Raw genomic sequence first — 15,405 nt, forward strand, 5'->3', positions numbered from 1 at the left:
TCCCATCAGATCCAACACCATTACATCTCGTGCTATGTCATGTATTCCACTAAGAATTTGATCTAAAATAGCTCCTCCTCTCATTGGTTCCTGGACCAGTTGCTCCAAGAAGCAGTCATTTATTACATTGAGAAATTTTACCTCCCTAGCACTCCCTGATGTAACATTTATCCAGTCAATATTTGAAATCAGCCATTATTATAATATTGCCCAATTTGCCAGCTTTCCTAATTTCTGTAAACATATTTTCATCTGTCTGTTCATTCTGTCCTTGCAGAGAATAGTACAGCCCTCCCAGTATACTCCTTCCCTTCGCACCTGGAATTTCTATCCATAAAGATTCCACACTGCTCTCTGTTTCATGTAGGATGTTTATTTGGTTTGACTCAGTTCCCCCTCTTTACCATATAGCACAACTCCCCCTTCAATCTGATCCACTCTATCATTGCGATATAATTTGTACCCTATCAGCCAGAAACTGCATTCCCCAGGTCCTGGGCCCAGTGAGAATGTACCCTTCCAATTTCTTTTCACATTTTTTGTCTCGGCTCCCATCCTAAGGAAATTTTGAAATGTGCACTGCTTTGCTATTCCTTATGGTTTTAAATATGATATATCAAATATATTCAAATAAATTGTGCCTGTTTGTACCATCAGGAAAGAAAAGACAAAGAGTAGGAAATATGAATAGAACAGAACCAAGAAGGACAAAAAATAGTAATAGGATATAAACTTACTCTTGCAGCACAGTTCTAGGGTCACCAACTTCCCCTCCGTCACCAATTGTCAAAGTGTCATAACCAATTTCTAGGTCAAATTCTTCAAAATTTATTTGAATAACCTAATAGCAAAATTAAACATATACATACATATTTATTAAATTATATGATAAAATAATAACTTTCTGTAACAATTAGAAGGCAAATATAAAGATTTAACCTGTTAAAGATTAATTTTAAATAGAAACCTGTCCTGAAGACAGTTGATCATCAGTTCTTGAATATAATGATTAATGGGAAGCACAAACCTTATTAACATAAATTTTCAAATGGGTATAAGCAACTAAGCAGGAAAACTGACTGGACAGAATGGCTGAATTTAGACATTATTAGCCAGTCAAATTCTGAATGGTCCAAGGAGCAGAGTTAGGCCCTGGGAGACAAAGAGGTACTTTAACTAAGCTGTGTTAGGTGTTAACGTGTCCCTAACGCAATTAAAAATTGAGAACCACAGGATGCGCTCAGTTGTCCTGCGGTAACTTCAAAATGCACTAACCGCACGCTAAAAAATGTTTCTATTTATTTTTTTAAAAAGGTATATTGGGGCAGAGAATGGGTTCTCCTGCACCAATCAGTTAGCATATCTAAATTACCATGCAAACTGGTTAATGCAGAGATATCCTTACTGCCCACAAAGTAGGTGGTGGTAAGTGCCCAGATGGTATATTTTTTTAATGGTCATCCATTAATGACAACATTATTATAACACTAGTAAAGAAGGCCCGTTTCTGACACAAATGAAACGGGTGCTAGCAAGGTTTTCCTCGCAGTATGTATGTTTGAGAGAGAGTGTGTATGTGAGAGAGAGTGTGTGTGAGAGACGGAGTGTGTGTGTGAGAGAGAGAATGAGTAAGACAGAGAGAGACAGAGTGTGTGAGACACAGAGTGTATGTTTGTGTGAGAGTGAGTGTGTGTGTGTGTGAGACAGAGCGAGAGACAGAGAGATAGACTGTTTGTGTGTGTATGACAGAGAGAGAGTGTGTCAGAGAGACTGTATGTGAGAGACAGTGAGTGAGTGTGTGCCCCCTTCCCCCCTCTCTCAGGACCCCTTTCCCCCCTCCCTTTATGGTCTCAGGACCCCCTTCCACCCCCTACCTCTCTGGTCTCAGGACCCCCTTCCCCCTCTCATCCCTTGACCCCCTTCCCCTCCCTCTCTTGTCCCATCCACCCACTGTTGGTCTTTGTGGCCTCGGACTGCAAGCAGGACGTGTGCTGCAGGCTCTCCCCTTCATTATTGCTGCCTGTTGTTAAAAGTTTTTACCTGTTGCTGTGTCGCCAAGAGTGAAGGGGAGCATGCTGCACCGTCAAGAGTGAAGGGGAGCACGGATGGACGCCACTTCAGAGTGCCTTTGCTTTTGTTTCAGTTTCAGCTGTTTCTGTGGTCCCACCCTTCCGGAAACAGGAAATGAGGGCGGGAACAGAGGAACAGCTTAAATTGAAGCCAAAGCAAAGGCAGCCTGAAGCGGTTCAGCTGTCAGTCGCAACCGTGGGCTGTTGCTCAATTGCTGTAGCGGCTAACGTGTTCCGTGCTCCCTACTACTACTACTACTTAGCATTTCTATAGCGCTGCCAGGGTTACGCAGCGCTGTACAAGTTTAAACAAGGGGAAGGACAGTCCCTGCTCAAGAGAACTTACAATCTAAAGGTGGTCCCACGTCTCAGCCCTGTCTTGTTTGTTTTGATTGCGCGCTCCCCACCTCCTGGCTTGGAATTGTAGCATCTCCTGACGTCAGGCACGCAGGGTTCTACTGTGGGAGAGTGACGTCAGGAGATGCTTACAAACGCAGCCAGAGACATTGGAATGTTGGAGGAACAAATTATTATATTAGATTTATATTTAAATATTCAGATATTAAGAATTCATTTATATTTTCTCTCCAAACAAATGTTTAAAAGCTTATAAATTTTATTTTCAGGGTTTCAGCATTGTGACACATGGAAGGGCATTTTCGTAAGAGATGTTCAAGTTGTGATTTGGACGTCCTTGCAAAATAGTGAAATCTGGGGTGGGGAAACCCGTATTTTCAAAACAAGATGTACGTCCATTTTTCGTTTCAAAATCCAAATCCTTAAATTTGGACGTCCCTAGATTTGGTCGTCCCTAGACATGGACGTTTCTGACTTTCGGCGATTTTCAAAAACGGCCAAATGCAAGCCATTTGGTCATGGGAGGAGTCAGCATTTGTAGTGCACTGGTCCCCCTGACATGCCAGGATAGCAACCGGGCACCCTAGGGGGCACTGCAGTGGACTTCATAAATTGTTCCCAGGTACATAGCTCCCTTACCTTGTGTGCTGAGCCCTCCAATTACCCCCCCCCCCAAACCCACTACCCACAACTGTACACCACTACCATAGCCCTTACGGGTGAAGAGAGGCACCTATATATGGGTACAGTGGGTTTGTGGTGGGTTTTGGAGAGCTCACTGTTCCCTCCACAAATGTAACAGGTGGGGGGGTATGGGCCTGGGTCTGCCTGTCTGAAATGCACTGCAGTACCCATTAAAACTGCTCCAGGGACCTGCATGCGCTTTCATGGACCTGAGGATGACATCTGAGGTGGGCATAGAGACTGGCATGACATATTTTAAAATATGTTTTTTGAGGGTGGGAGGGGGTTAGTGACCACTGGGAGAGTAACAGGAGGTCATCCTCGATTCCCTCCGGTGGTCATCTGGTCATCTGGCACAGAAATGCAGGTAAATTCTGGGAACACCCCTGACCTGCTCATGCTCCCTCCCATAGTCACACGTCCTTTGGAGTTGCACACGATGGGGCCCTTTTACTAAGCCGCATAGGTGCGTACGCGCATCCTACATGTGTCAATTTTGAACTACCGCCCGGCTACCGCATGGTCCGGTCGGTAATTTTCAATTTTTACGCGCACCGCAAAAGTTTCCGGCACATGGGTAACTGGGCAGTAATCGGCATTGTATACACGCTGATGATTACCACCAGGTTAATGCTTGAGACCTTACCGCTAAGCCAATTTTCATTTTGCCGCACATCCATTTTCGGCCAAAAAAAAGGCCTCTTTTGCAGGTGTGCTGAAAAATGGACCTACGTGTGTCCAATACACACGTCTACACCAACGCAGGCCATTTTTCAACACACCTTAGTAAAAGGATTCTTATGAAAATTAGTCACACATGTGAAAGAATGGGATGAAGGGCAGATTCACGTTTAACTCCTCATGACTGCCAATTGATTGTTATCACCGGTTTAGCCAATTACTTTGCACAGATCTTTGATCCACCCACAAAACTGAGTGCCTAACTTTGGGCAACCTATACAGAATCCTGTCCAATATAGGTAGTTTCCAGTGCCAACACTGCTTCTTCCTTAGTCCTTCCCCTTTTCATATGGATAATATTTGGCTGTTTATTGAGTTAGGTATCGTGATATTTTAATATGTTTACAAAATAAAAGGATAGATGAGTTATGTGTTCACCACTATCTGGCATTTTCGATACGTCTAAATCCGATTTTGGACATTTTCTGCAAAACATCCAAAAATCCAGTAGTGAACATGGCCAATTTCAAAGTAGAAAAATGTCCAACGTTTTGTTTCAAAAATGGCCATAATTTGCTAGATGTTTTTGTGCTCAGTGCAACTATCTTTTTGGACCATTTTTGAAAAAAAAAATGTCCAAGGGAAAAATGCAAAAATACAAGCCATTGGGACGTATGGGGAGGCCAGCATTCTTAGAACACTGGCCACACAAACATCCCAACAGAGCGGTGGGACACCCTACGGGGCACTGTAGTGCACTTCACATGAAAGGTCCCAGGTGCACATCTCACTATTATATCCTTATATTGTATGGTGAGCCATTGGAAACCCACCAAATACCTACTGTACTCAGCTATACACCACTACAATTATGTCTTCATGTGTCACCTATATGTGGGTACAGTAAATTTTGGGTGAGTTTTGGAGGGCTCGCACTTGCTACCACAAGCGTAACAGTTTGAGTGGGATATGGGCCTGGGTTCCCTTCTCTACAGTGCACTGCACCAACCATTAGGCTACTCCAGGAACCTGCTTGCTGCTCTAATAGAACTGGTCATAACATCTGAAGCTGTCATAGAGACTTGTATGTACTGTTTCTTTTAAATCTTTTGGGGGTAGGAGGGGGGGTCAGTGACCACTGGGAGAGTAAGGGGGGTCATGCCTTAATCCCTCCAGTGGTCATTTAGGGCACTTTTTGTGACTTAATCAAAATTGAAACAGGTCTAGACTAAACTGTCTATATTTAGCCCTAGACATTTGTGTGTTGTTCCATGATGGCAGAAACAAATTCCAAGTTTTGGGAATGCCCAAATCCTGCCCCCAGCATGCCCCCTTGTGATTTGGATGCACTGCATATGAAATGCATAGAAAACTGTCTTAAAATGGGTTTTGAAAATAGAAGTTTGGACGTATTGGCACTAACATATAAAACTTAAAATTATATCCAAATGGAAATACATATATTGAAGCTATTCAATGCAACTGCTTGTATTTTCTATAGGGGATGGTACTTGATATACCATCTTTCTGTGGTTACAATCAAAGTGGTTTACATATTATATAGAAGTACTTATTTTGTACCTGGGGCCATGGAGGGTTAAGTGACTTGCCCAGAGTCACAAGGAGCTACAGTGGGAATCGAACCCAGTTCACCAGCATCAAAGCCCGCTGCACTAGGCGGGTCAATATTCAAGGTGATTTAAATGACCAGGGGAGGATCCTGGCTGTTAAATCGCTTGTGTGTGGCAGTCTGGGATATTCAGCGGCATTTAACTGGATAGTGCTGCTGAATATCCCCTCTAACTGGTCAGGCTGAAACCATTTTCTGGATGGTCTGGGGGCAGAGAGAAAACTTAACTGGATAGCAGCAATTTTCAGTCTGCTAACCAGGTAAGTAACTGTGTAAAATTAGGACAGCTGTCCTAACTTTAAGTGTTGTGTTAAGCAGGCACCGATCTTAAAATCAGCTGGTGCTCAGTTAACTTCTGTGTCGGCAGTCATACAAAAGGAGCCACACATGATCAGCATTGACTATCCAGGTTATAAATATCAACCACTTACAGGTCATTTTTTAAAGGGATCTAACTGATGCGGAGAATAACGTCTAGGCAAGAAAGACAAATTTGCACATATGCTTCATCTATTTTATGAAGGCTTATATATTTTATAAAATGGACTATTCAAAAACTTCTACACAAAATTATGCCTTCTATGAGACAACAGTTATTTTGGGGCCCTTTTACTAAGCTGCGGACGGCTCTACAAAATCCTGAGTGGTGTGGAGCGGGTGGAGATAAATCCCATGACCTGGCTTGGATTTGGTCATTTCTGAGATGGGCGTCCTCAAATTCCATTATTGCTGAAAACTGGGGATGACCATCTCTAAGGTCGACCTAAATGTGGAGATTTGGGCATCCCCGACCATATTATCGAAACAAAAGATGGACGCCAATCCTGTTTCGATAATACGGGTTTCCCTGCCCCTTTGCGAGGACGTCCTGCGAGGACGCCCTCAGGAAAACTTGGGCTCCTCGTTCGATTATGCCCCTCTAGGCCCCAATGCATAAAATCAAGTCTTTGGTAAATAACTTGTATTAATATGCATTAGCACATGCTAATGCAGTAGTTCACTTTAGTAAATCAATTCCTTAATGATTATATACAATTTAAGAAGAATGAATGAGAAAAGTAAGGTATCTTGCAGTCTACGTATTAGCTGCAATAACATATTCCATTATGAATGCAATAGGAAAAATGTTAATAAAAATAAAAATAAGATAAAATTAAAGGTGACCATGTTTTTAACATAGTATTAAAAAAAATCTTTGATGGATTTAGTAAACGTTTTGCTATTCCAGAAACAAAATCCTCCTCCTGCCTTTTAATGGAATTTAACATTAACAAGAAAAAAACAAACAATATCAATTTGATTATTTAATATAAAAGATATATTCGATCTCCATAAACTATAACTTTCTTCAAGCCAGTGTAAAATTACAATATTTCTAAAAAAAGACAGCTTCCAATGAGCTCTCAGTTCTGAATGTAGTTTGCTCGAGTGAGAAACACACAGGCATAAAATAATAAAATATGAAGATCTTAAATTGATCTAAGGATTGTGCTCAATTTCCAGCTCAAGGTCAGTCCAAGATCTATCCCTCTCCTTCTTTAACTTGATGTAATGCAGAGGAACGGCAATCTCTCTTAGGGGTGATTAGGAGGAAGCTTTCTATCAAAAAGGATTTTCTCTGTCTCTATCAGGGAGAGGAGAGATGTCAGGAGTCTTTAAATGAAGCTCTTTAATTCAGAAAGGTCAGTGCTTTCTGTTTGTTCCAGATCATTGTGGTAACTTCTTTCTTTATTGTCATCTTCTCTTGTCATTTATTTTCCTTCATGAGTGCCAATGTTTTTCTTAACAGTGGCATATGAGATGAAGGATTCTTTAATAACGTGCTCTGCCTCAGCCTGCTTTTCCAGCTGATAGGTCCCCCGAGTTCAAGGACTGCTGCTGTAAATTCAGATTGGATGACTTCTTTCAATATTGTTCTTAACCAAATTATATTTTAGTAGGAAGAGTAACCACAACTTTTCTCACAACAGCATATTGGGTCAATACTCAACAGCTGACTCATTTATGTCAGAAAAAAATCTCAAATTTACTGACCATTTCTGCAACATTTAGGGGCCCTTTAATAAGCTGCGTAAGTGCCTACGCACACCCAATGTGTGACAAAAATGAAATTACAGCCCAACTACTGCGTGGCCCAGGCGGTAATTTCATTTTTGACTCGTTCCACTACGTGCACCAGAAAATAATTTTTATTTTCTGGCGTGCAATGCTACTAGGCGGTAAAAGGCATTTGACACACATAGACCATTACTACCCAATTAACACGTGAGACCTTACTGCTAAGTCAATGGGTGGTTGTAAGGTCTCAGACCCAAAATGGACGTGTGCCAATTTTGATTTTGCTGCACACCCATTTTCGGCCAAATTTTTAAAAAGGCATTTTTACAGATCCACTGAAAAATGGATCTGCATGTGTCCAAAACATGCGCTTACAGTAACGCAGGCCATTTTCAGCGCACCTTAGTAAAAGGACCCCTTAAGAACCCAGGGGATCAGCTTAAATAAATATGCAGCAGGTCTGCCAGAAGTCATTAGGGGTGGACATATAGGACTACTCTATATATGGCACCTAGAAAATCCATGCTGTAACAAATGATTGCCTAAGTGTATACTATAAATATAGGCACAATATATAGAATGCACATAGGGGCTATTCCTGCGCCTAAATCTATGCATGTCCATTTACTCCAAGTAAAACGTGGGTTAAATACTTGCATCTAGATTTATGTGCAGAGGGGCATATTCAATAACAATGCATGTAAATGTTTGGAGCACTCATGAAATGCCCATTTCCTCACCCATAGGTGCACCCTTTTGGATGCGCACATTAGAATTTAGGTGCAGTGCGTTTCAAAATACACTTAGGGGTATGTTTACTAAGATGCGTTAGAGTTTCTAATTTGCCCTTAAATTTAAGGCACATTAAATGCTAATGTGCCTATACATTTCTATGGGTGCGTTAGCATTTAATGTGCATAAATCATTTACATGCATTAAAAATGCTAACACGCCCATAGCGCACCTTAGTAAACATGGAGGAGCATAATTGAACGGTATCGGCCATCTATATGGCCGGCCATCTGTTTGACCGGCGCCGCAAAAAGCAGTCCCGAACTGTATTATCGAAAAAGATGGCTGGCCGTCTTTCATTTCGATAATACAGTTGGGCCCGGCCAAATGTCAAAGATGGCCGGGTTTGAGATGGCCAGCAATCGGTTTTCGCCCATAATGGAAACTAATGCCGACGATCTCAAACCTGGCCAAATCCAAGGCATTTGGTCGTGGGAGGAGCCAGCGTTTGTAGTGCACTGGTCCCCCCGACATGCCAGGACACCAACCAGGCACCCTAGGGGGCACTTCTAAAAAAAAAAAAAAATTTTAAATAGCTCCCAGGTGCATAGCTCCCTTACCTTGGGTGCTGAGCCCCCCAACCCCCCCCCCAAAACCCACTCCCCACAACTCTACACCATTACCATAGACCTTATAGGTGAAAGGGGCACCTACATGTTGGTACAGTGGGGTTGGGGGGGGGGTGGAGGGCTCCCATTTACCACCACAAGTGTAACAGGTGGGGGGATGGGCCTAGGTCAACCTGCCTGAAGTGCAATGTGCCCACTAAAAACTGCTCCAGGGACTTGCATACTGCTGACAGGGAGCTGGGTATGACATTTCAGGCTGGCATAGAGGCTGGAAAAAAAAGTTGTTTTCTGTTTTTTTGGGGGGTGGGAGGGGGTTGGTGACCACTGGGGGAGTAAGGGGAGGTCATCCCCAATTCCCTCCAGTGGTCATCTGGTCAATTGGGGCACTTTTTTGAGACTTGGTCCTAAAAATAAATGGACCAAGTGAAGCCGGTGAAATGCTTGTCAGAGCCGGCCATCTTTTTTCCATTATCGAGTGAAGCCGGCCATCTCATAACCACGCCCCGTCCCGTCCCCCGCCTCCACTACCCTACCGACACACCCTCTTGAAGTTTGGCAGGCTCCGCGACGGAAAGCAGTTGGCACCAGCCAAAAATCAACTTTCGATTATACCGATTTGACCGGGTTCAGGAGATCGCCAGCCATCTCCCGATTTGTGTCGGAAGATGGCCGGCGATCTCCTTTGAAAATAAGCTGGATAGTCGTTAGTGAGTTATGCATGTAAATTCCAATTATTGCCAATCAGTGCTGATAATTGTTTAAGTGTTCTTATCAATGCTAATTGGCTTGTTAAGCTAATTAACCCATGCACATTGTTATGGAATACATTTCGATTTCCACACGGAATACTAGGTGTGCTATATAGAATCCTGGGGTTAGTGCACTATTAATGTGATTTTTAAAAAAGCTTTTTTTTTAACTAGGATTCAATTTTTTAATCCTGATCAAATTTTTTAACTCTCCTTTGCTGCCTAGAATTGCTTTCTCTCCCCTGCCTATCCCGTTTCACCTTGGCATAATGTAGCAGAGGGAAGGCATCAATGGCAGTTGCAAATAGCATGTGGGCGGCGGCAGCAGAGAAATGGTTCTCTGTGTGTCAGGGGTAATAGGTTTAGCAGCAGAAGGGGAGAGACTTGGGTGTATGTACGGGGAACGGATGCAGCAGAAGAGGAGATAGGTAGGTACCTTTGGGGGGAAGGGGAGCAACATGCTGTTGGAAGGAAGTGTGCGTATGCAATTTCTCATTATATTCAGCATATTTAAAAACAGTCTGCACAGTGGTAATTTACTAATACCAAGCCATCCTGCCCAGAGGTGCGATTAATCGTGTGATTAAAACTTTTAAGACCACGATTAATTTTGATTTAAATTTTGCGACGTTGCCCACCCCTAGTAGTCATACAAAGTACAATTAACAATCAATCAATCCTAGCCATGTGCTTAAGGTGACCAGCCGATTCCTTATTTTAAGGACAGACTGATCAAATCCTGACATAAATGAGTTTGCACAGTAATTCTAATTGCTCCAATAAAAGAAAGACTACACATCCATGAAGGTGCTTCGGATAACTGCAGGACAGGATCACCCTGTCTGGAATACAAAGACCTGGCTAAAAATGATTTAATTGTGATGACATGCACACATAGAACAATCTTCCCCGCCCACTCCACACAGAATCGTCCTTCACAATTTTCAAAACCAATGTGAAGGCTTGGTTGTTTGGGCAGGCATTTCAAGTGTCCGATTAAGTGGAGTTCACCAACTAGAGGTCCTCTGCTTTTTCCTTTATCCTATTTTGCTTCTCCTCGGTCTCCTTTCTGTGTTTTTCTCTCTTTCTTTGTGAGAGTATTTATCTTTCCTATCATTAATGGCGTTCTTTTCCTGTTTTCTATTTTATTAGCCTGTACACCGCTTTATTCTGCCAAGGCAACTTGAGCGGTCTAAAAAGTTTGAATAAACCATAACCATAAATCATATGTTTTAAAATGAGAACTTTTTCCACAACATATATACATGGAGAAAATAAAAGGCAGATGCATTGAATAGCCTCTTGGTAGAAGCAGTATAACCAATTTTAAAAAAAGATAACAGAATTTAAGAAATCATTGGATGAACACAGGTGATCCTTATGCATGAAAATATTGAGCTCAAACAGAATCTATAATATGGCACACAGATAAAATGTACTGTACAGCCCTGATCATTTGCCATATGCTGTGCTCCTTTGTTTCTATGGAAGAATAAATATCCCTTGAAGAAACTGAATGAATATTGTCCCCATTAACAATATTCATTTCATTTTAACATAACGCATATTATTTTATGATGCAGAAGTTCAGAGAACTCTAGAGGTAATCACTACTGCTACAGAGAGGAAAAAAATGTTTGCAAAAAAAAAAAAAACAGATAACAAAGAATTGCTGTGACCAAGCACTTCCAGGGACCAAAGGTCAGATTCAGCTACAGTACAGTATAAAGAACTGCAAAATGAAGAAAAAAAAAGACACTGGTACACTGATAAATACCTTTTCAGACATATGGGTTAAAAGAGCTGCTGATAGTTGTAATGGATTTTCCACCACCCCCTTCCACAACTTATATTTAAGATGATGACTTCAAGGCCATCTCCACATATCTGCTGTTTTCAAATAGATAGAACTACACAAATAGTTTACTCAATACATTTCATCAAATGAAACATCAAAAAGCATTCATCACCCTAATCTAATTCAGAAATAAAATATACAGATCTAAAAACAGGCTGAATAAGCAAGATAATATAACATAAGATGACAAATGTGTTTTTATTGGGCCCAATTTAACTGGATTTATCTAGGCAGGGCGGCTTTTACCTAGATACATCCTGATCATCAGGTGTATACACAGATTTCCAGCAGCATTATTTGGACAGAGTTTCTTAGATGAGTGTTATATTAAATATTTTGTACACTAATGTGAATTTGTTTTGTTTTGATGATACTAAGGTGCTTATTTTCGAAGAACTGTTCATGTTTTAGATGTGCATAATCTGTGATTTAGATGGCTTCCTGAGCTTTTTCAAATTTGTTATAAAGCACTGATTCTGATTCATCAAGCATTATGTTTGGGGACTCCCTTTTATCTTGCTCAATCTGTTCATGCATATTGTCCACGACAGTCATGATGCGCTTAACTTTGGACACAGTAGCCAGAGTTCATTATATTGATTCTAGTTTGCTTTTTCCATTGTGGGGTTTGGCTATGGAACGCGCTTCCTGGACAACTTTGATTGTGCAGCAATGTGGGTCAGTTCAAGAAACTGCTAAAAACGCTTGACTTTGTGCATTTTGCACATGGATGGTTTTTTTTTTCTTCAAAAATGGACCAAAAAATAAAACTTCCAAATCACAAAACCTTGTCCTAAACAGTATTTACATTTTTTTTATCATTTTTTTTTAATTACCTTCTTTCCTATTCAGGTTTTGGATGTTTTTTTGCAATACGTCCAAAGTCGGACTTAGACGTCATATTGACAATGCCCCTCATAATAACATGGAGAAAAGAAGTATTCTAACTTAATAAGTTAATTTAATAAGCCAGTTCAGCTGTATAGTACAGATATTGTGGATGTGTGCTTCTAAAGATGGGAGGATATGGGCAATGTTAGAACATATTATTAATGTTATAAATGAGTAAATAGACATTACCAAGATTGTTTGTTTAGCTGTACAGTATATACATTGTTTATGTGTGCTTTTCATAGATGGGAGGACATGGGAAATGTTAGCACATATTATTATTGTTATAAATGAGAAAATAGAGATTGTCAAGATTATCCTTTTCAATACATTTTCTGTTCACAGTGTATGGCTTAGGTGTGAGTATAAGTACATATAAAATAGTTTGGAGCACAGAGTGTGCTTAAATTGATATACAAAAAAGAATAATTAATAATTGTGTCAATAAGGAGCTTTTCAAAGATTGAGATGCTTATCCACCCTCTAAGAATAGCCTTTGACCCTAGGGTGGCATTCTGCTTGGGTGAGTTATTCATCTGAGAATTGTTCCTGTTATTTTTCTTGATACATGTGGCATCTTTTGTATTTCTGTCTTATCCACAGCCATATACTGTTTTCAGTTGATCAAGTACTTAGCATTGGGTGCTGAGGAATTTTATTATATCCTTCTTGATTTATGGCATTATACACCCTGGTTTGTTATTCTTATTTGATCCTTAGCATACCAGTGGTATTATTGGGGATTATATATTCTTATTATTTTCAGTCAGATCCTTCTTCCATTTTCTGAAGGATTTTCATTTAGTTCTAACAGCTTCCTTCACCTCACGTTTTAACCATGCCGGCTGTCGCTTGGACTTCCTTCTTCCTATTTAATATATGGGAAGGCTGCGTGTTCAAATCACGTTGGTGTCACCAAATGAATTAAATGGGGTCTTATATGCCCTAAATTTATAGGGAAGGCTGGTACCAATTCCATTTGACTCCAATCATTGAACCCTTTGAATTCCATTCAAAACTGATTAACTATGGACCACCCATGTCACCCACTACAGTAGAAGTTCATAGAGTAACTTTTTACTATGATCTTCCAACTCTGTCAGGGGTCTTCCTAGGAATGTGTACTTCCCCAGGTAGACCCAGAAGGACTATTTTATTTTAGTTAACCTTTTTCCTTGCCTATATCAGATCTCATATATTGTAACAAATTCCCCATAAGTAAGAATTAAAGAGAATTAGAGACAGGTTCAATTATAGGATTTATTACTTACCCAAAGGCAGGTTACATGTAGAGCATTGACTTATAAGAATATAATTAAATATCCTTTGTTGGAATGTATTGTATTTTAACATGCATTGCCTGTCAGCAATCTTTTCTCTGTGATTACTCTGTGACCTCTGATGTGAATTACTTAGAGAGGTCACACAGCTATGCAACTTCCTGTGGGGGTTAGATGCAGCACATGCAGCACATGGAGCTCATGATCTCTCCTAACCTGAGAGGATCTATGGTGGTGTGAGCATCCATTACCATCTAAGCACATGGAAGGAGCTGATAATACAAATGTATAGTAATATGTATATAAAAGCCTGTCTGATTATAATCTAACTACAAACTGTGAGTAAACAGATGTTTTGTTACTTCAACTTTAAAGTGACTCAGCAGTGAATTATTCAGGGGTGAATGAGAGAGAGATGAAGAAAGAAATTAACATTTCTAAAGCTGAAGCTGTGTGTACTAAAATCTGCTAATTATTTACTACAAATAATCCAACAAAAGGGTTATGGGCCCAGGGTCCAGGAATTGAAAAAGAAGAGAAATATTACCAGGCAGAAAAAAAGGCCACATTTTTCTCTTAAGTTTTAAAGGAAAGATTCAGTCTGTCTCTCTCTCCCCCCACACAGCAGACAGAAGGCTAAGAAAATGGCTGAGGGAAGAAATTCACCATTTTTCTATTCTCTCAAGGTGCCTAGATTAACTGAGTTTAATTATCGGCAGTGGGAATTAAGATTCATATGTCTCCTTCGAGCAAAAAGATTAAATATATGCTTAGACCAAGACAGAACAGCTGAAAATATGGCTGAATGGGACAATGCAAACTATTATGTGAAGTGCATGCTTTTGGAAGCTCTCTCAGAGAAACAAGCCATATTAGTGGAGGGAAAAGATACACCAAAGGACATTTTATATAAACTGAGAACTATGTATGCAACTACATATGCAAAGCAGCAACCAATTTGGTTAGCAGAGTTGAATGAAACCAAATTAAGGGATAAAAGTAAATGTAATGATCACATTATGCATCTTATGTCTTCATTTCAAAAGCTAGAACTTTCTGGAATTCCCATGTGTGATGCATTGAAAAGAGCATTTCTTTTTACCTCACTATCAAAGAAGTTTGATGTTTTTAGGTCTGTAAATGAGGCCATTGAAGGGCAATCTTTTGAACAGACAACATCAAAACTAAGGCAGGAATGCATAATAAATGATTCTGAGGAGATGTGTTCTCAAAGCAAGTCAGAGAGAAATGAAACAAATTTCTTGGCAAAGAACAGAGGAAGGCGGAGCTTTGGGAAAACTCCACCCAAGGGCAAGCTGATTTGCTACTCATGTGGAAAGGAGGGACATGTATCTAAATGGTGTAAGGAAACACAAAACACTCCCTCTAGCTCACCTAAGCCAATGGAACTAAAGAATTTTCAAACCAGGAAATGTATGAAGGACAAAGATAAACACAAGGGCTTTCTAATGGCAGAAAAATCTTTGACTATGGTAAATAATAATTCAAATGAAAGTACTTGGATTTTGGATTCGGGGAGCACATGCCATTTAACCAATTGTAAAGATTTCTTTCAGGAAATGTGTCCAGAGGAAGGTATTCTTAAAACTGCAAACGCAGGGACTGCTAAGATCCAAGCAAAAGGTATTGGATTCTTAAAATGCAAAGTGTCTAATGAAGTTAAAGAAATTCCTGTAAGTGATGTCTTGTATATTCCCCAAGCAGTTTGCAATATGCTTAGTGTATCTACATTAGATAAGAAGGGTTTTGTGATTCATTTTGAAAAC

The 15,405-nt window shown here is 40.3% G+C and overlaps 1 protein-coding gene across 1 annotated transcript in view; it reads right to left on the bottom strand.

Annotated features, from left to right (window-relative positions):
• CSMD3 (CUB and Sushi multiple domains 3) overlaps positions 1-15,405 on the bottom strand; it is a 2,043,988-nt gene that overhangs the window by 1,178,325 nt on the left and 850,258 nt on the right. Inside the window, exon 12 of the mRNA XM_030189879.1 lies at positions 738-841. Coding sequence (XP_030045739.1) covers positions 738-841 — 104 coding nt within the window. The remainder of the gene's footprint in view (positions 1-737; positions 842-15,405) is intronic.

The sequence above is a fragment of the Microcaecilia unicolor genome, chromosome 1 (assembly GCF_901765095.1).
Source record: "Microcaecilia unicolor chromosome 1, aMicUni1.1, whole genome shotgun sequence".
In the NCBI taxonomy this organism is placed as follows: Eukaryota; Metazoa; Chordata; class Amphibia; order Gymnophiona; family Siphonopidae; genus Microcaecilia; species Microcaecilia unicolor.